The following is a 20,463-nucleotide window of genomic DNA, read 5'->3' as shown; positions in this document are numbered from 1 at the left end:
CAATCTGTTTTGAGATGTTTATTCTCTGTACAAGTCTAATGATCTTATTTCATTTTCTTTTATACAGTTGTTTCAGTAATGTGGCTTGTCTAATTTTTGTTCAACTTGATGATACTAAATTGCACTAAACCAATTGTCTGAAGCAATCTAAATTAGGTACACTGGCTTACATAATTAGTTACCTGACATCTTAAAAAATGAAGCAGAAAGTAGGATTTAATGTATAAATATTTTACTTAAACAGAAAATTCAAAATTAATATTAACCTTCTGTCTGACATTTGTGCACCTTTGAGTCTACTCTTTGGGCCCAGTCCTGGGAGTCCTTGAACATGCAAAATTGCCTATACTAATCTGGCCCTTGAAGAGCAGGACATAATTTCATCTGTATAGAAAGAGTCAGTGCCTTGCAGTAGCACAGGTGTGTGACAGTGGTGTTGTGCTACAACTGGAGAAGAAGCAGCCCTAATAGAGTACAGTATCACAAAAAGTTGTAATTAATTTTACAGTATTCAAAAATGTTTTACATTACAGATTGGAAATGATTTGTGTCCTGAAAAGTTTACAATTTAATTTCAGTATGATGCAGTAAATGACACTTTTTTTTTATTTAATCAAAAAAGTATGTAATACTGACATTAATCTAGTATGAAGCATAATTTAAAACCTGTGGAATTTGCTGTGTTCAAATTGATGTTATAAAAATATTACTAAGCAAATATATGAAGTGGTATTTTGGAAATATCATTCATCTGTAACTAATAATGTCTGTAGTGATGGTTTTCCTGCTGTCTATGCAATGCCTTTCTTTATCTTCAGATCCTCTTTAAAGATGTATATTTTCCTAATTTTCATTTAACTTCCTGTTCTATTAATGGAAGTCGAGGAGGAAATATTCTGTCTGCTCAAGTAACTCCTTGAAAAAGCATAGGAACAGATCTGTACAGACACATGCCTAGAACTCTGAGCAGGGGTATTCTATTACAAAGGAGATACTTTATACTGTTACTTGAAAAAAAGTTTAATTTTTCTCTCCTTTTCTTACCTCATGGTAACTTTAAGAACTTTGGCAATGATTACCCTCGCTCCCCCCCCCCCCAAGTTTTTGAGGGCCAAGAGTGAAAAGTGCAAGTAAAAATAGCTTTTCTCCTCTACACAAGATGCCAAGGAAGAGGTGTGAAATATATAGACATGGGCAGGGGTTCTCAAACGGGGGTTCGGGACCCTTGAGGGGGTTGCAAGGTTATTACATGGGAGGTTGTGAGCTGTCCACCTCCACCCCAAACCCCGCTTTGCCTCCAGAATTTATAATGGTGTTAAATATATATAAAAGGGGTCACTAGTACAAAAGTTTGAGAACCACTGGCTTAGGGGCTGCATCTGGCCTATCTTATGTACTTATGTGCCCTACATGACATACTTAAGCTATGCAGAATCTAAGCTTACTTTTTTTTTTGGTTTTAGGGTAAATTTCTAGGACCTCTGAGTGCAGCTATAACCAGTTGTAAATCCATTATATGTCTATTTGCATTTGCAGACAGTCTGAAACAATGACTCTGATAGGTAAATTTTCCTATTACCTATCAATCTCAATGTAGTGTCATCTCATAGCCCAGTAATGGCACTGTAATATCAACATCCCTATTAACAAATAGAAGGGGAAAAGGGATGGGAGTGAAGACTTGAAAGCGTGTGAACTGGAAGTTGTTGCAAGGAAGGAAATTCAGAGGGAACAGGCAAAGAGAAAATAGGGAAAGGGAGAAAAGGGAAGAAGTAGCAGTTGTCTAAAGAAGAACATATGGTCTCAGTAACACTGAACATGGTAGTAAGATACCAAATAAATAAAAATTTAGGTATTACATAATCTTTATGCAATTTATTGAAATCAGTGGTAGATACATATCAGATTGAGTTATTTAAAAGAAATCCTGAATTTATAGTCTTCTCACTTTTCTATACATAGACATGAAAACACCCCTATTTTAGTGATTTGCATCGCTTGTGATCTTTGGTTGGGCTGTCATGGACAGGTGCTTTGAGTCCCATATGACTTATACTTTTGAATTTCATCTAAGGCCTGGTCTACACTATGAGTTTAGGTTGAATTTAGCAGCATTAAATCGATTAACCCTGCACCTGTCCACACAAGGAAGCCATTTTTGTCAACATAAAGGGCTCTTAAAATGATTTCTGTACTCCTTCCTGACGAGGGGAGTAGCGCTGAAATTGACATTGCCGGTTCGAATTAGGGTTAGTGTGAACGCAATTTGACGGTATTGGCCTCCGGAAGCTATCCCACAGTGCACCTTTGTGACCGCTCTGGACAGCAATCTGAACTCAGATGCATTGGCCAGGTAGACAGGAAAAGCCCCGCGAACTTTTGAATTTAATTTCCTTTGTTTGCCCAGCATGGAGAGCTGATCAGCACAGGTGACCATGCAGTCCCAGAATCGAAAAAGAGCTCCAGCATGGACCATACGGGAGGTACTGGATCTGATCGCTGTATGGGGAGATGAATCTGTGCTATCAGAACTCCGTTCCAAAAGAGGGAATGCCAAAACATTTGAAAAAATCGCCAAGACCATGATGGACAGAGGCCACAACAGGGACTCAACACAGTGCCGCGTGAAACTTAAGGAGCTGAGACAAGCATACCAGAAAGCCAAAGAATCAAACCGACGCTCCGGAACAGAGCTGCAGACATTCTGCTTCTATGCTGAGCTGCAGGCAATTCTAGGGGGGGCCGCCACCACTACCCCACCCCGTCCGTGAACTCCGACGATGGGGTACTCTCAGTCACCATGCCTGAGGATTTTGCAGACGGGGAAGATGAGGAGGAGGACAAGGTTGAGGACTCCACAACAGCACACCATTCTCCCCAAAAGACAGGATTTTTTTCTCACCCTGACTGAAATACCCTCCCAAGGCGGTATCCCGGACCATGAAGCCGTAGAAGGGACCTCTGGTAAGTGTACCTTTGTAAATATAAAACATGGTTTAAAAGAAAGCATTTTTTAATGATTAATTTGTCCTGAGGATTTGGGATGCATTCGTGGCCCGTACAGCTACTGGAAGAGTCTGTTAATGTGTCTGGGGATGGAGCGGAAATCCTCTAGGGACATCTCCATGAAGCTCTCCTGGAGGTACTCTTTGCAGAAGGTTTCTGGGGAGAGCAGCCTTATTCCACCCTCCATGGTAGGATGCTTTACCACGCCATGCTAGCAGCAGGTAATCAGGTATCATTGCAAGACAAAGCCTGGCAGCGTATGGTCCTGGTGTTTGCTGGCATTCAAGCAATATCCGCTGAGGGGGGCGGGGCAGCAGGGCTATCAGACTGGGTGCTGAGGCACAGGGCAGCAGGGCTATCAGACGGGGCACTGAAGGGGGTGGGGCGGCAGGGCTATCAGACGGGGGCGCTGGGGGGGCAGGGCAGTAGGGCTGTCAGGGTGCTGAGTGTGGGGAGGGGCGGCAGGGCTATCAGACAGGGCGCTGAGGGGGGCGGGGCAGCACAAGAATTCTAAAATCATGAGTTATACACCCTCAAGTCAAAAATTTTTAATAAATAAATTCTTTTTTTGTGCCTCTTTGTTCCTGAGCCTGTAGGGTGGGTGCAGTAAGGCTAGTTCCAATGCCTTGAGCCTAAACACCTGAATGAATCTTAGTTTACCCTCATACTCCCAAACATTTAATATACCTAAGGCCATATCTACAATTTAAGTGTGGGTTAACTCAAGTTATGTCACCATAGAGTCACTACGGTTACTATGTCACTTGCGTGCATGCCTCCTGGACTCCTTGCCTCAGCAGTCAGGGTACTCACCAGAAGCACTTGTATAGATTCAGAATGAGGTGCACCATGAATAGATATCCCACTGTCCACCCACTGTATTTTGGGTAGCTTTGGTTTGGCAGTGTATGCTGGGTACCAAACAAGTCAGACAGGGGTGTGGCTATGGGATCAAACTTCTTATAATGCATTGTTAACCATCCACTGAACTAAGTTAATGAGGTTACAGCGGGGTTTTGCAAAATGAAGTAAGCATTTTAAAATGGGGTTTTAGTTACACTATGGAATCTTATTAAAACAAGAGTAATGAACAATTTAAAATGTTGGGAGGCAAACAGGAGTTACAATGTTAAAACAGTGAAGTTTGGTTTGTTTATTTGATACAAAATAAAGTCATATTAATAATAGTAATTAAAGAAAAGAAACAATTTCATTCTTCAGTTCTACACTGACTCACAAATGACCCTTCAATCCAGAGGTATTGAATGAGTCACACTTTATGTAATTGTCTCAAGGCTATATAACCTTTTCTAAACAATCTGAGTTTGTGGTTTCAGCATCCAACAGAACATAGCACACATTACAATTAACATTAAACTTATCAGAATAAAGAAAAGAATAATTGGGGGCCCAATTATGATACCAACTATCATACCAATGGTGCGTTATAATTTGTTCTGCTTGTGCAGATACTCTTTATATTTCAGATCCCTGATGTAAAATAGCCAAACTGTGCGTCTGAACCTGGCCCTGTGTGATTTCAGTCAGTTGGACAATTTGGTTATTTTTCTTCATTAGTTTGTACAGACTTGTCCAATTGACCCACAAAGAAAAGTTAAAGTTTAGAATATTATTGGTATCCAGTGCATTAGTTCTTTTATCCTCATGAGTTGGGAAGTAATAGGTTAAGGTGGGAGTTTTTAACATAGTTATATTAGACATATATTGCTCTACTGGTGATTCTTGCCACAAAAGCTCCTTTAATCCAATGGCACTGTAGCGAGGTCAAGACTCACCAGCGCAGTGCCTCCTGCTGGTCATCTCAGGAATTAGCTCTCCAGTGTACCAAGCGCCTCCTACTGGTCAGTGTCTTGCCTGCTGCAGGTACCCATGTCCCTGATGTACCCCAGTGCCCTTTACCTTGGGGTGTTGCCTCCACAGTAACCCCTTATTCTGGGTTTTCCCACCCCAGGGGAACCCCTAAGCCTCTAAACCCACCTTGCCTCAGTGGCTACTGCCAGTCACTGGGGCAGACTCACTGCTCACTGGGGCAGACTGCAGTGTAATGGCCACTCATCATTGGCAAGGAGATAGGACCGGCTGCCATTGTAGCTGATTCCTACAGATAGCAGTCTCACATGAAGGTGGTGTGAGAAACTGCTGCCTGCAGGAATTAGCTTCATCACATTGCAGTGTTACAGGTAAGCACATCCCTATAGTTTGCAGTTTCATACACATACGTGTGTGTGAAAATGCTATCTGTAGGACCGTGCTACCTACAGCAGCGAAAGGTCTAACTTTGCTAAAAAAAGGTATTTCAAGCAGCCTCACAGGTAAAACCAACCTGATAGCTTTCTTTAACAGTGTAACAAGCCTACAAGCAGTACATGTGGTATAGCTTGCCTCTAGTCAGGCTTTTGATACTGTCTTCCATGACCTTCTCATAAACAAACTATGGAAATGAAACCTAGATGGACATAATGCTAAATAAGATGGGCATAACAAGTGGGGTTCTCCAGGGATCAGTTCTGGATACGTTTCTATTCAAAATCTCAATGACTGAGATAATGGCATAGAAATATGAGACCAGTTTTCAAGCATGTACAACAAATAAAGTAGCATCTTTTAACAGAAGCTGTTTCTGACAATCGATACGTATCGCTAACTGCTACAGATGGCCCATTTCTACACGTAGCAATTGCACATAGTCTATAGTGCAAGAAACTGCTACCCGTAGGCATTTGCTACATCCGGTAACCGTCCAATGCAGTCGATAAGGCTCGGAAAGTGCCAGCCGCAGCACACGCCTACGAGGAGCAAAATCCTTCACTGCGCCCGCCGCCGCCTCCTCCTGCCTCAGCAGCTCCTGCCCCACCCGCGCAGGCCGGGTCTACGCGCTCTGCGCCTGCCGGGAAGGGGACGGCGAGGCCCCGGATGGAGCCAAGATGGTGGCACTGGCGGTGTCTGGGTTGTCGGCCTTGAAGCGGCTCTGTAGCGTCGCGCTCTTCGTCTCGCAGCTCTACGTGCTCTCGGGCCGCGGTGAGTGCGGGCGCCACCCGCCGCCTCAGGGCCAGGGAGGGGCCGCGGCACTGCTCGGCCTGGCGAGGCAGCTCCCCGCTACCCTCCGTACACGCTCCCACCGGCTTTGCCCTCCCCGGTCCTAGGCCTGTAGGAGCGGCCATGGCGTCCGCGCCGGCGTCCCGTGCGCCCGGCCACTGCCCTGGGGTCCGCATGCAGCTGGGCGAGCTCGGGCTGACGGTGCCCCTAGGACTTAGCCCAGGGCCCTGCCTGCTTTGTGGCAACGTGACCCCGGCCTATAGACCCGCTCACCATAAGCCAGCGGCCCTTTTTCTCCGCGCTGCTGCGCTGTGTGCTGGTGGTCCCGGTGCCTCTGTTGGGGAGGAGGCTGCATTGTGGTGGTGTAGTTAATTAGCAGCATAAACAACAAATGTCAAAGTGATATAAAGACATCGTTTTGTACAGTGCATAATTCATCTGTACAGGAATCTTGCTGTGGCCAAGAGTTAAGGACTCAAGAAAGAATTAGACTTCTATGGGACTAAAGAGAATTTTCAACAAACGTTAGGTAGATTAAAATGACTTTTAGATAGTGCTGTTTAGATGGATTCCTTGTCTTGAAAAGTATTATCATGTTGTTTATAAGGTATTTTGGGTTTCTCAACACAGGCCACATGTTTATTTTCCTATCCTAGTGTGCACCACATACCCTGTGTGATCATGCATTATTGGTATAATTTGTGGGGGGGGTTTCCAAATAGTTATGAACGTGAGTAGTCCCACCACTACTTACGTGAGCAGAGTTGAATATTTAGTAAGTGTTTGTTTGCAGAATTGGGGCCATAGTCTCCAGCCAGTTCGGTGGTGCAGTTTTCCTGCTAAAATGGCCAGTGTATTACTTGATGTTTAATTATTTTTATTCTGTAATAGACAGTATACTGTAATATTTGCATTCCAAATAGTGTAGCTTCCACTAGGTCACAAGAATTTAAAAGCAAAACTGATTAAAATTGATTTTTATTGTCTTAAGTGGAGTAAAGTGCAAAATCCTAATGAACAAAGTAGGGAAATCTGTGGAGCTATTTAAATATTAATTTTATTCCAAAAATGACCCTTAATGTCAGGAAGCAGCTTCATATTTTGTATTAGAATGCTGGGATTAAACAGTGATTGAAGACCAGTTGAATTCTAGGATTATTGTATCCTCTTAACGGTAACTGAAGTGCATTGAATCTGTTAATTTTTCTTATAGCAGGATCCTTGATGACAACAGAGCACTCAAAACAACAGTTTATGTCTACAAAAGGTGTAACATCTCCAAGTACAAATACTCCATATACTAGAGCAACAGGTACAAGTGTCTGTTCTTCTATAAAAGCTCCTAAGAAAACAATAGATTTATAGATTCCAAGGCCTGAAGGGACTCTTGTGATAATGTAGTCTGACCTCCTGTATTACACAGACCATAGAATTTCCCAAAATAATGCATGCAGCACATCTCTTAGAAATACATAGTCTTGAATTTTGATTAAAAATAGTTAGTGTTAGAGAATCCACCACAACCGTTGGTAAACTGTTCCAATGATATCATACAAGCCTTTTCCCTAGTAGTCCTGAGTTTAATAGTAAAATTCTTGAATGAGGTATTAGAAAACTAACTGTACAGAGTATTTCATCATTAAAAGGTACGGTGCACCCTGTGGGTATGTCTACATTGCAGTTAGATATCCACAGCTGGCCAGCACCAGCTGACTTGGGTTTGTGCGGCTTGGGCTAAAGAGGTTTTTTTAATTGTGAATAGAAGCTGGGGCTCAGGGTCCAGCCCAAACTCTGGGACCCTCCACCTCATGAGGTCCTAGAAGCCCAAGTCCAGTGTCTACACTACAGTTAAACAGCCCCTTAGCCTGATCGCCCCGAGCCTGAGTCAGGTGGCACAGGCAAGACATGGGTTTTTAATTGCAGTGTAGACGTACCCTGAGGCACCATGAATTATTTTCCAAAAGACTATAACTGCTAGTTAGGGTTATGTAAATGAAAAACCCATCCATGCAAACCCCACATGATAATTTAAGGGAACCTACATTCACAGACTTGACACCTGCATGTCATATTAGCCATTCAGTGACACTCCATGCTTCCACACAGGTTGGATATAAAATAATGATTTTTTTTTTAAACCAAAAACCTAAAATATTGGATTTTTTATTTGAATCTGATATTTTTGTTTACATAGATTTTTTTTTCTTTTTTAAAAGTAAACCTATTTAAAATTACATTTCAAATTGACAATCTACTGTAATCTGTTAACTAGTTTTATTAAATAAAAGATTCAAGAAAAACATGTTTGCTGCTGAAGTTTTAAAAAAAAGTTGTAAAGTCCACTGAACTGGTGGAAGTCACTTTTGAAGTGCTAAGCCAGCTTTTGACAGCAGTAGCCTTTTGTGCAGTCACAGAAAATATTTTCTTCATTTGAGTTCATGCAACTAGTTCAGTTCAATGACTTCCTTATTCAAGGTTGAGAAACTGATTGGGAATTGAAAAAGCAGGAAATTTTGTTTTCCTTAGAATCTATGAATAAAAGCAAGGTGTTAGAGGATGAGCTCTACTAGTTCTAAAATATTGATGGAAATGTTGACTAAGGACAATCAGTACAATTCACTATTTACAGATAATACTTCCTTTGTGTAATAAATCAGCTTTAAATGCAAAATATGCTTTGATACGTTTTTTCTTATGCAAATTAAAAGCAGTCTGATTTAATAGAAAACAATTTTAAAATGTTTTTGTGCATTTTTAATTTAATTCCAATTATTATCCAAATGCAGATTGGCACAAAGCATGAGTAAAAATTAATCTAGTAAATAAGAGATGTCATTCATAATGTTTACAAGTAAAAAAGTAAATTTAAGAATCTGAAAACATTAAGCTATAACATTTCTTAAATGTGTATAGACATAGTGTATTCTCCTGATCACCAAAGAGAAGTTTGAAATATAGTGTAAAGGCTATATTAAGAGGCAAATCAACATGTTTTAATGGTTAGCTACCAATGAGAATCAACCTTCATTTAAAAAGAATAGGAGTACTTGGGGCACCTTAGAGACTAACAAATTTATTGTAGCATAAGCTTTGTGTCCATTTTGTGTTTGATTTGTGTCCATTTATTCTTTTACATAGAGACTGTCCAGTTTGGCCAGTGTACATGGCAGAGGGGCATTGCTAGCACATGATGGCATATATCACATTGGTAGATGTGCAGGTGAACGAGCCTCTGATAGTGTGGCTGATGTGATTAGGTCCTATGATGGTATCCCCTGAATACCATCACTCTCACAGATCTTGGGAGACAGGCCAGTCCTTGCTTACACACAGCCCCCAAACCTGAAGCAAATACTCACCAGCAACCACACACCACACAACAAAAACACTAACCCAGGAACCTATCCTTGCAACAAAGCCCGTTGCCAACTCTGCCCACGTATCTATTTAGGGGATGCTATCATAGGACCTAATCACATCAGCCACACTATCAGAGGCTCATTCACCTGCACATCTACCAATGTGATATATGCCATCATGTGCCAGCAATGCCCCTCTGCCATGTACAGTGGCCAAACTGGACAGTCTCTACATAAAAGAATAAATGGACATAAATCAGATGTCAAGAATTATAACATTCAAAAACCAGTTGGAGAACACTTCAGCCTCCCTGGCCACTCGATTACAGACCTAAAAGTTGCAATATTACAACAAATAAACTTCAAAGCAGACTCCAACGAGAGACTGCTGAATTGGAATTAATTTCCAAATTGGACACCATTAAATCAGGTTTGAATGAAGACTGGGAGTGGATGGGCCATTACACAAAGTAAAACTATTTCCCCATGCTTATCTTCCCCCCCAAGCAGAGTTCCTTATATGTCATTGTCAAGTGCTGGAAATGGGCCATTTTCATTACCACTACAAACAGTTATTTTTCTCTCCTGACAACAGCTCACCTTAACTGATCACTCTCCTTATAATGTGTATGATAACACCCATTGTTTCATGTTCCCTGTGTGTATATATATCTTCCTTCTGTATTTTCCACTACATGCATCCGATGAAGTGAGCTGTAGCCCACGAAAGCTTATGCTACAATAAATTTGTTAGTCTCTAAGGTGCCACAAGTACTCCTGTTCTTTTTGCGGATACAGACTAACACGGCCACTATTCTGAAACCTTCATTTAGGAAAACAGCTAAAGGACGCATGCAAAACAAGATTAACATTGATTTAAATCTTGATTAAAATCAGGTATTTTAATTGCTTCACTGTGCCTCCATAAGAATCTGCTTCCACCTCACACCCAATTCAAAAATAGGTAATTCATTGTTATGCAAAACTTCAACTCCAGTCTCCACAGTATTTACATACTTTCTATTCACAAATGTGCACTGGGTAAGTGTGTGATAACTTAGGTGTTTTGTGGAGAAAGTATGAGGTTAGAATTAAGTTTTCTGGATGTGAGTTGGAAATGGGTTCCTTGGGGATGGGCGGAATAGGCCAGTGAGTGCCTAATGTGATGTGTGGATGTTGGTATTTATGAAATAAATAAGATACACCACTCCTTGAATGCTACATGCAGTTCTGGTTGCCCCATCTGAAAAAAGGTATATTACAGTTACAGTTGGAAGAGGTGCAGAGAAGGGTAACAAAAATGATTAAGGGTATGGAACAGCTTCAATATAAGGAGATTTTTTTAAGACTGTGGCTTCTACGATGAACAAAGAGATGACTGAGTGGGATATGACAAAGGTCTATAAAATCATGCATGATATGGAGAAAGTGAATAGGGAAGTGTTATTTACCCCTTCACATAACACAAGAACCAAGGGCTGCCCAATGAAATTAATAGGCAGCCATGTTTAAAACAAATATAAGAAAGTATTTCACACAATGTACAGTCATCCTGTGGCATTCATTGCCATGGTATGTTGTGAAGGCCAATAGCTGGATTCAAAAAAACAATTAGATACATTCATGGAGGATAGGTCCATGAATGGCTGTTTCCCATTCACTATGTTTAGCTAAACCTCTGACTGCCAGAACCTTGCTCTGGATGACAGGATGGATCACTTGATGATTGCCCTGTTCTGTTGATTCCCTCTGAAGCATCTGGCACTGGCTGCTGTTGGAAGACAGGAAACTGGGTTAGATGGACCATTGGTCTGACTTAGCATAGCCATTCTTATATTTACACATTCTTAAGATCCCCTTAACACAAATAACTTTTGTTAGCACCTAAAGACCCCGACTGAAATCAGCCCCATTGCACAAATGTAATAAGATAGTTCTGCCTCAGAAGGCTTACAGTCTAAACAGACAAGAACGGATAAAGGGTGGGAGACAAGACACATGCAGACATGGTTAGAGTGACTTGGCCAGGGTCACACAGCAGGTCCATCGTAGAGCCACGTATAGAACCAAGGTCTCATACTGATCATTTTTCTGCTTTTATGGGTTTGCATGGGTAGTGCCCTTGGGGAGGCTTGGATGAACAATAAACTTGGTGGACGGGAGAGCACAGTGGCAGGTCCCAGCCAGTGAACTATAAATTAAGTGTAAAATGTGCTACTGTTAATAATTGGCATTTATGACTCTAGTATAAGAAACAGAAGTCGTGATAAAAAGTTATGTCATTTTTACACTTGTAGCTTGAGTGTTTATGGAAGAGAGTAAAAGTGTCCAATCTGACTAGTAATTTAACAGTAATAAAAAGTTATTCATAGTTCAGTTCCCTTACTGATATGATGTCAGATAACCAGGCTCAATCAGTTTATTAAGCACAATACAGAAAGTTTATTATACTACCAATACGGGGAACAATCTTAGTGTTTACGTCTTTCGTCTGTTCCAAAATATTAGCTCAATTCTGCTTCTGTTTATATTCTTGTTTACAACAGATCGAATATTCCACAAATTCTAGTGCATTACCAAAGACCGTACACTCTTCCTCTATTTAGTACTGTATATATTTTATAGACGACAAAGACATCTCTACCAGCCATACCTAGCACACTGTTCATATTTGGCGAGACTCAACAGAATATCCATCTTATTCTGACAGATGATACACATGCGAAGGAAAGAGCAGTTACAGCAGGTTAACATCAAGTAAATTTCCACAAGAAATCTATTATCAATACAAAGCATTCTGAGAGTACATTTTATAGTTATACAACTTAGCATGACTATACAGCATTCTGAAAATATGATATTGGCTAATAGAACTCTGTAAATATGTTTGAGATCTTATTAATGTTTAAACACTTTGAGGTCTCTGGATAGATATATTGGTTCATGATTTTCATCATGGCAAAAAGTTAAGGTAACAGTACAGAACCGTGTGTCACTCCACTAAGGCTAGTGGTGGTTAATGTATTAATCTCAAAAAGGGCTGAGATGTCAGAACTTTACAGACAGCACAGAATTATTTAGGTTAGTCAAAACCAGAGAAGACCATGAAGAATATTAAATGAAGCTAAGTGAATGAAGAACACACTGGATGATGAAATTGTTTTGTGAACACTGGAGGGAAAATTTTAAACTACCCAGACACATTCTAATTACTTGTTCTAAATTATCTCTGTTAACTGGAGATGGGGGAGAAAGACCTGGATGTCATTTTGAATAGCTCACTGCTCATCAGCAGTCATAAAAGCAAACAGTGTTAGAATGCCTAAGGAACAGGATGGATAATAATATGGAAAATTCTATCCCATTATATAAATCAGTAACGTAACCTGTAATACTGTATTCAGTTCTGGTCACCCCATCTCAAAAAGTATAAGTAGAAACTACAGGGACATGTATTTTCTGTTTCTCATGATACAAGCCCTTTGCTATTTAATATTTTTATTAATGTGAAATAAAACATAAAATCACTACTGATAAAGTTTTCAAATGACACAGATTGGGTGAGTGGTAAATAATGAAGAGGACAGATCACTGATATAGAGCAATCTGGATCACTTGGTAAGCTGTCAACTGTAAAATTGTTCATCTAGGAACCAAGAATGTAGGCCATACTTACGTGATGGAGGACTTTATCCTGGGAAGCAGTGACTCTGAAAAGGACTTGAGGGTCCTGGTGGATAATCAGCTGAGCGTAAGCTCCCAGGGCAATGCTGTGGCCAAAATTGTTTTTTATGATCCTTGGATGCATAAACAGGAATCTCAAGCAGGAGTTAGGGTTATTGCTTTCTCTGTATTGAGATTAATATGACAGCTGTTCTGGTGTCCACAATTTAAGAAGGTTGTTGATAAATTGGAGAGGGTTCAGAGAAGAGCCAGGAGAACAATTAAAGGAGTGGAGAACATGCCTTACAGTTCAAAGAGTTCAATCTATTTAGCTTAACAAAAAAGGTTAAGGGGTGACTTGATTACAGACTGTAAGTGCTTATGTGGGGGACAAATATTTGCTAATGGGCTCTTCAGTCTAGCAGACAAAGGTATAACAAGATCTAATGACTAGAAGTTGAAACTAGACACATTCAGACTTTAAATAAGGGGTGTGTGTGTGTGTATATATATATATATATATATATTTTTTTTTTAACAGCGAGGGCAATTAATAATTGAAACAACTTACCAAGGTTTGTGGTGGCTTCTCCATCACTGGCAATTTTAAAATCAAGATTACATGTTTTTCTAAAAGAGATGCTTTTAGAAACAGGAATTAATTCAAGAATGTTCTATGGGCTGTGTTATGCAAGATGTCAGACTAGAGGATCACGGTGATCCCTTCTGGTCTTGGGCACTGTTCATCTAAAACAAAAGGACATTCAGTTAAATTGAATGGTGCCAAATTCATAACTTTACAGAAAGTGGATTATTTTTATGTAGTGCATAATTAGATAGGATTTTATTGTACAAGATATTACTGAGGCTTAAAGCATAGCCTGGCTGGAAAAAAAAGAGAAAAGGATTCCATGTTTATATGGATAATAAGCATCCAAAGTTAGAACTGTAAAATATTTAAATGGCTTTGGAAGGAATATAAACCTTCAAGCTTCAGGTTTTAAACTGACCTTTAATGATCTTAGAGTATGAAGAAATTTTCCCTGGGACAGATTATCCCATACTGGGCAGGGGTCAGATTTGGCTCTGTGGTATGAGCTGGGAGGTATGGGGACGGAGAGTGTTGGGATGTGTCAGTGCTTTGCCCACTGCTGAAAACACCCACCAATTAATTTTGGTGCTCCCCACAACACAGACCACTTCATTCTGCTCTTCCTCCAATTGATTTAGACTCTCCTACTGGTACTTCACACACAACTGATGCAGACCGTGGGGGGAGGGGGAAGACTGGCATCAGGATCTTAATCCGTTTCCCAGGTTTGGAGGTGACAAATACGAGGGGGAGGAATCTTCACTCCCTGCAGGAGGTCACGGGAGTTGATGGTCTCCAATCAGTGCTTGTGTGCTCCAGCCCTGTGCTTTCAGGAGGGAGTAGTGGCTGATAGATGAGGTGTCTCAGAAGGTGGAGCTGATGGCATGGTGGGACAAGGTAGCAATGGACTTACAAATGCTGTTATATGGTGTATGGCCAGTGCTGGCTGCTGCTGAGCTCTGCTGCAGGGTTCTTCCTTTTGAAGCAGCTGATACTGGTTGCTGTTAGAGGCGGGATGCCTTAATATATGAGATACTAGTTTATGTTAGCTGTAAGTGGAGAGTACTTTATTATGAAATTATTTAAAGTAACAAACAGTAGAAGTGTGTGCCTATACTGTAGTGTAGGTAATGCTGAAGCTCTATTCTTAACAAATCCTTTGACCCTTCAGAGACTACGGAGATTCCATCTTATGTGAGTAAGTGTCCCAGCAATGGGCTGTGCAGCAAATTGCCTCCAGACTGCATGACATGTAAAACAAACTTCTCCTGCGTATATGGGAAGCCAGCCACTTTTGATTGCAAGATTAAGCCACAAATTCATTGTGTTGTAAGTAATTAACCTATTTCTTTGTAGTTGGAATTTGTCACTTGTTAAAGGTACAGTGTAGTTTAAATTATGTCCTAAAACTCAAAAATATGTTACAAAACAAATTTCTAGGCATAAATACAGTTACCTAGCAAGTATAATTATTTCTTTAACACTTCTCTAGTATCCATTACCCAACTATCTAAGTGCTGAATATAATGTATCATCTTGTTGTTCTGTCTTTGCACAGCAGTGAAATCTGTGAGAAGTATTTATTTATATCCTGTGAAACATTCTTGATATAATATTTAAGATTATTTACATTGATAATACTCTTCTTTATAGGATCAGCGAAACAATGAAGTGGAGAACTTCACAATCAACATGACTTGCCAGTTTTGCTGGCAGCTTGAACCTACTGATTATGTGTGTACCAGTTCTACAAGTTGCATGACAGTCTCTTGTCCAAGACAACGATATAATGCCAATTGTACAGTGCATGATCATATTCATTGTCTAGGTAAGTTGGTCTACCAATGAATGGTTTAGAGAGGATTCTTTAGTGAAGAATTCTTGAACATACGTTTGTTCAGTGTAGTGGATAAACATGCATATAACTTATTTCAATGTCTAGTTTGTTTTTGTTGAGATATTGTGCATTGTTTAGTTTCACTTTCTAGTCTGACACTTAATATTTTAAAATTATGATATGATGCTTAGAACCATTGTTTCAACAGTAGTCTTACATTAGGGTTATTGGGAGTGTTTTCTCTCCTGTATTCACTTTCTTCAATGGAATTATTTGATGCAGCGTCAACAGAATTTGCATTGAGGTGTTATTTATGGGATAAATTAAAAACATCCTGTCAATTAACATTTGAAATCACAAGAAATTTAATATAGGGTCTAAATCAGTAGACTTGGCTCTTGATTTTCCTTAATTTGGTGGTGCTTTGGTAGAAACCCATCTAGGAAAGTATAGGAAATGGAAACCGTGTTCAGGCTTTCATACTGTGGTCTCATCAGAAAAGATAGGTTGAGTTACTGATGCTATTTAAATGCAGAACAGATACTTGTTGTGAAGAGTAATTTGGCATATTTGCACCTCAGATTTCAGTTCCTGAGACAATCTTTGTCCTTTGTTCATGGCATCAGGATTTGAATGTATTTAATTTCTCTTCTCAGGTAATCGTGTCTTTCCTAAGATGCTTTACTGCAACTGGACTGGAGGCTATAAATGGTCTACAGCCTTGGCACTAAGGTAGACTCAAAGTATTGCAGAACTTCAAGTGCAAATTACATATGAATGCCTTACATTAAATGGAAAAAGAATGAGGAGTACTTGTGGCACCTTAGAGACTAACAAATTTATTTGAGCATAAGCTTTTGTGGGCGTCAGATGCATGCAGTGGAAAATACAGTAGGAAGATATATGCATGCACAGAGAACATGAAAAAATGGGTGTTGCCATACCAACTGCAATGAGCGTAATTAAGGTGAGTTATCAGCAGGAGAAAAAAAACTTTTGTAATGATAATCAGGATGGCCCAGTTCCAATAGTTGACAAGAAGGTGTGAGTAACAGTAGGGAAAAAAATTAGCATGGGGAAACAGTTTTTACTTTGTATAATGACCCATCCACTCACAGTCTTTATTCAAGCCTAATGTAATGGTGTCTAGTTTGCAAATTAATTCTAATTCTGCAGTTTCTCGTTGGAGTCTGTTTTGGGGGTTTTTTTTTTGTTGGAGTATTGCGACTTTGAGATCTGTAATTGAGTGACCAAGGAGGTTGAAGTGTTCTCTGACAGGTTTTGAATGTTATAATTCTTGATGTCTGATTTGTGTCCATTTATTCTTTTGCATATGATGGCATATATCACATTGGTAGATGTGCAGGTGAACAAGCCTCTGATAGTGTGGCTGATGTGATTAGGTCCTATGATGTGTACGAGAAACTGCAGAATTGGAATTAATTTGCAAACTAGACCATTAAATTAGGCTTGAATGAAGACTGGGAGTGGATGGGTCATTATACAAAGTAAAAACTGTTTCCCCATGCTAATTTCTTTCCCCCTACTGTTACTCACACCTTCTTGTCAACTATTGGAAATGGGCCATCCTGTTTATCATTACAAAAGTTGTTGTTTTTTCTCCTGCTGAAAATAGCTCACCTAATTAATTACTCTGGCAACACCCATTTTTTTATGTTCTCTGTGTATATCTATCTTCCTACTGTATTTTCCACTGCATGCATCCGATGAAGTGAGTTTTAGCCCATGAAAGCTTATGTTCAAATAAATTTGTGGTCTATTCAAAAGCATCCGGCGATCTGGATTTGGCCCATGGTTCAATTAGCTTCTACAAGCAGGAGTAGCCAATATCTGTGAATACTGCACTTCCTTTTCTCACACAGTTTAATGAGCAATGAAACAGCTAACAATGTTGAGATGTAAATTATCATTGGGCAACTGAGATGAATGGGGCAGTTGACTCTTTTAGAGTTGTTCCAGACTTGGGTAGATGTTGTTAACGCTGGTTATAGCTGGCTCATGACAGGTATCAACTCTCTTTTAAGAAGAGAACTGAGATGACCGCTAGGGAGAGGTGCCAGTATGCTATACTGTTAAACCAGGCTGTAACTTTCTATTCTTCACACACTAAGCACCAAAGCATTGTACTCACTGTGGTGGTTTGGATGTTGTCACAGGACCTCAATATATTTGTACAACTTGACTGTGAAACAAGAATTATTTCTTTAAAAAAAAAAAGTTTAATTCAAAATTCCCCTAAAAGGTGAATTATATAAGGGCTGATATGAGAGCCTGTACTACTTGATTTATCATAAGTTATGTGAACAAAAAAAGTAATATATGTTTTATTAGAAAACTGATCTGACATGCTCTCTTTTGGAGCTAGAACCATTCCCTTCTCTGCCTGCAGCTGGAGAAACTAAGCTTAGTTTACCCAAACACCACAAGAGCAGAGTCTCCTCCTCTCTAGAGGGTTTTCCAGCCCCTGCCAGTTCAGGAAACTTGGAGCCCAAAGTCAGAGCAGCTCACTGGCCAACTTTATTATTATGAAAAGAAGCTTAAAATAACATAAATTATTTCATATCTTGTATCTGCAGAGTTTCACAAAAGACTTGGATAAATATTTTAAATTAAGAACTAGTGCTTTTTAATACATATTTCTATCAAAACATTTTTACCACTATTGCTTTTAAAGTCCTCCAGCCACTTTGCATAAGATATTCATAGTTTCCTGACCCTATATGATATGATATATAAAATTACTATCAGTGTGCTGTAAATATTTAAAGGTGAGTTGACATCCAAATTCGGGATTCTCTAAAACTATTTTAATGAATTGTTATGTTGTATTCCTAGCATCACCCTTGGTGGATTTGGAGCAGATCGCTTCTACTTGGGCCAGTGGAGGGAAGGTCTGGGCAAACTCTTCAGCTTTGGTGGATTGGGAATATGGACACTAATAGATGTGCTACTAATAGGAGTTGGATACGTGGGGCCTGCAGATGGATCTCTCTACATTTAAGTACACAGAAAACATGCTTCAGAGAAGGATCAAATTTGGGAAAGGGCCTAAAAAACAATGTAGAAATTGGTCCTTAAAGGTAGAACTAGGAACACGTTCCCTGTGTGCACGTATTTTAATGTACAGTATCTGTACTTAGCCTGCCTTGAACTAAGGTAAAATAAATGAGTGGATCACTGAACAGTGTTTATTTGTAATTAATTTCCTTTGGCTTGCAAGTACTGTTTTTTTCTATGAAAAAAGTTTAAGTTGCACAGCTAAACAAGTTGACTACTGTTCCTGGAGAAAATATAAACTAATTAAAATATTAAATTAAGAATTGCTTACCTCATATTTGTATGTTGTCTGACTTTAGCTATCTAACTAGCTTCCCTAAATATGCTAGCAAGATTTTTTTTTTCATGTTTATGGCAAGATAAAGTGCTTGTGTAAACCTAAACCTACTTGGGCAATATGTAGATTGCCAACTATTGTAATCTTAATTACATGCAGTTTCTCTTCTGCTTTTCACTTTGGGATATCACAAACTTAATTTTTCTGCTGTCATTGTAAAGTACACTGTAGGACTCTTTCCAGTGTGATGATGTTTCTGCTTGGCCTTGACCTCAGAGAGCATTGTATATGGCATAATTTTTGTGCTCTCAAAATTACAGGGTGTTAAAATTAAATCCAAAAAGGAGATCTGGTAATTAACTTATCAGCTGAAGATTTGGTAACAAAGTATTTTCTTATTGAAATGTTGTCTGATGTTTACTTGTACTGACCTTCAGTGACATTATGGAAACATTCTAGAAGGCTGTAACATTTGTTTTCTGATTTTTTTTATTTTTAGTTTGTTTAAATTAGGCAATTCATATTTTCAACTTTTTTTTTTTTTTTTTAAGTCTTACCTCTCACCTACATGTCCTCTTTCCAAGGTCCTCTATAGCAATCCAGTCTTAAATTGTGTGGCAAGACTCCTTGGCTTCTGCAGCACTAAACTGCACTACACTGAAAACTGTCAGTTGGATAAACTTACATTGAATTAAATATGATGAAAATTAATGGAAGTAGTGTTTTTATTTTATATTCAGTTTATTTCTTGCTGCCCCTCTTTCAATCTATACATGCATCTGGAAAGGGGAGAGGAGGAAAATAGTAATGCTCTTGGCAGCTCTGCCTGCAAAATAAACTTCACCTGTGTAAGCTGCTCTTGTACAGTTGATTGTGCAGATACTATGAGCTCTACTATGTTTGGCTTCCCCTTGCTAGGGCTTGAATATGCTCCTAGGCTCCATTGGGCTTCTTCGGCATGGTTCCTTTTATTTAAGGAGAAAAGTGGTGATATATTTCAAATGCCACCATTTTTTTTTTTAGCACTGAGATGTCACTCACAGTAAACTACAGATCTGTGTTCCTCCCAGTTCTTACAGGAGCAATGAAATTAGTTCAAATGGCAACTTTAACGCAGATATCCATTGACAGTTAATATTTTCCTGAGTTGAATGGGCAAGTCACACCTGTCAGAGCCGTTGTTCCAGAGTTTCCACAGAGTTACTGATATTGCTGAGTTGGGAACACATGGTTTACATTTTTGAGGCTTTGTCACTAAACCGTCACTAACTTTTATGGAAGCTGAAATTGTGGCGAACAAGATACCAGTTTCAAAGAAGTGCTGTTATATGGTAATACTCCAAACCAGCTCAAATGAAGCCAAGCCTATAAGCAAAGCATTAGGAGCATTACCTATTGCCTCAGTGCTTTGGTCTTGAGGTCTTCTATCTCTAGCCAGCTCTCCATTGGGTGTTGATGGGTTAAATGTGCCTGTTTTCTGTTTCATGTCCTGATACTTATCAAGCTGTACCTATCAAACACGGTCATTTATCCTCAGGAAAATAACCCCGGAATCTATTGCTTCTCCTTATCTTGCCGCGCCAGCTCTAGTCTG

At 39.6% G+C, this 20,463-nt stretch overlaps 1 protein-coding gene across 2 annotated transcripts; it reads left to right on the top strand.

The window, feature by feature from the left end:
* Positions 1–5,791: 5,791 nt before the first annotated feature.
* On the top strand, positions 5,792–19,574 carry TM2D3 (TM2 domain containing 3). Of its 2 annotated transcripts, none has more exons than XM_044979260.1 (6): positions 5,792–6,045; positions 7,280–7,375; positions 14,849–15,006; positions 15,331–15,505; positions 16,171–16,246; positions 18,371–19,574. In XM_044979260.1, exons 1-6 carry the CDS (start codon positions 5,952–5,954, stop codon positions 18,534–18,536), a joined length of 765 nt encoding a protein of 254 aa, XP_044835195.1. In that variant the 5' UTR covers positions 5,792–5,951; the 3' UTR covers positions 18,537–19,574. The 2 variants fall into 2 exon arrangements, with proteins under 2 accessions (XP_044835195.1, XP_044835194.1); XM_044979259.1 differs by having other exon boundaries at positions 5,793–6,045; positions 7,277–7,375.
* Positions 19,575–20,463: the final 889 nt, after the last annotated feature.

This window comes from Mauremys mutica, chromosome 11, assembly GCF_020497125.1.
Source record: "Mauremys mutica isolate MM-2020 ecotype Southern chromosome 11, ASM2049712v1, whole genome shotgun sequence".
Lineage (NCBI taxonomy): Eukaryota > Metazoa > Chordata > Testudines > Geoemydidae > Mauremys > Mauremys mutica.
This window is presented reverse-complemented; position numbering and strand designations above follow the sequence as displayed.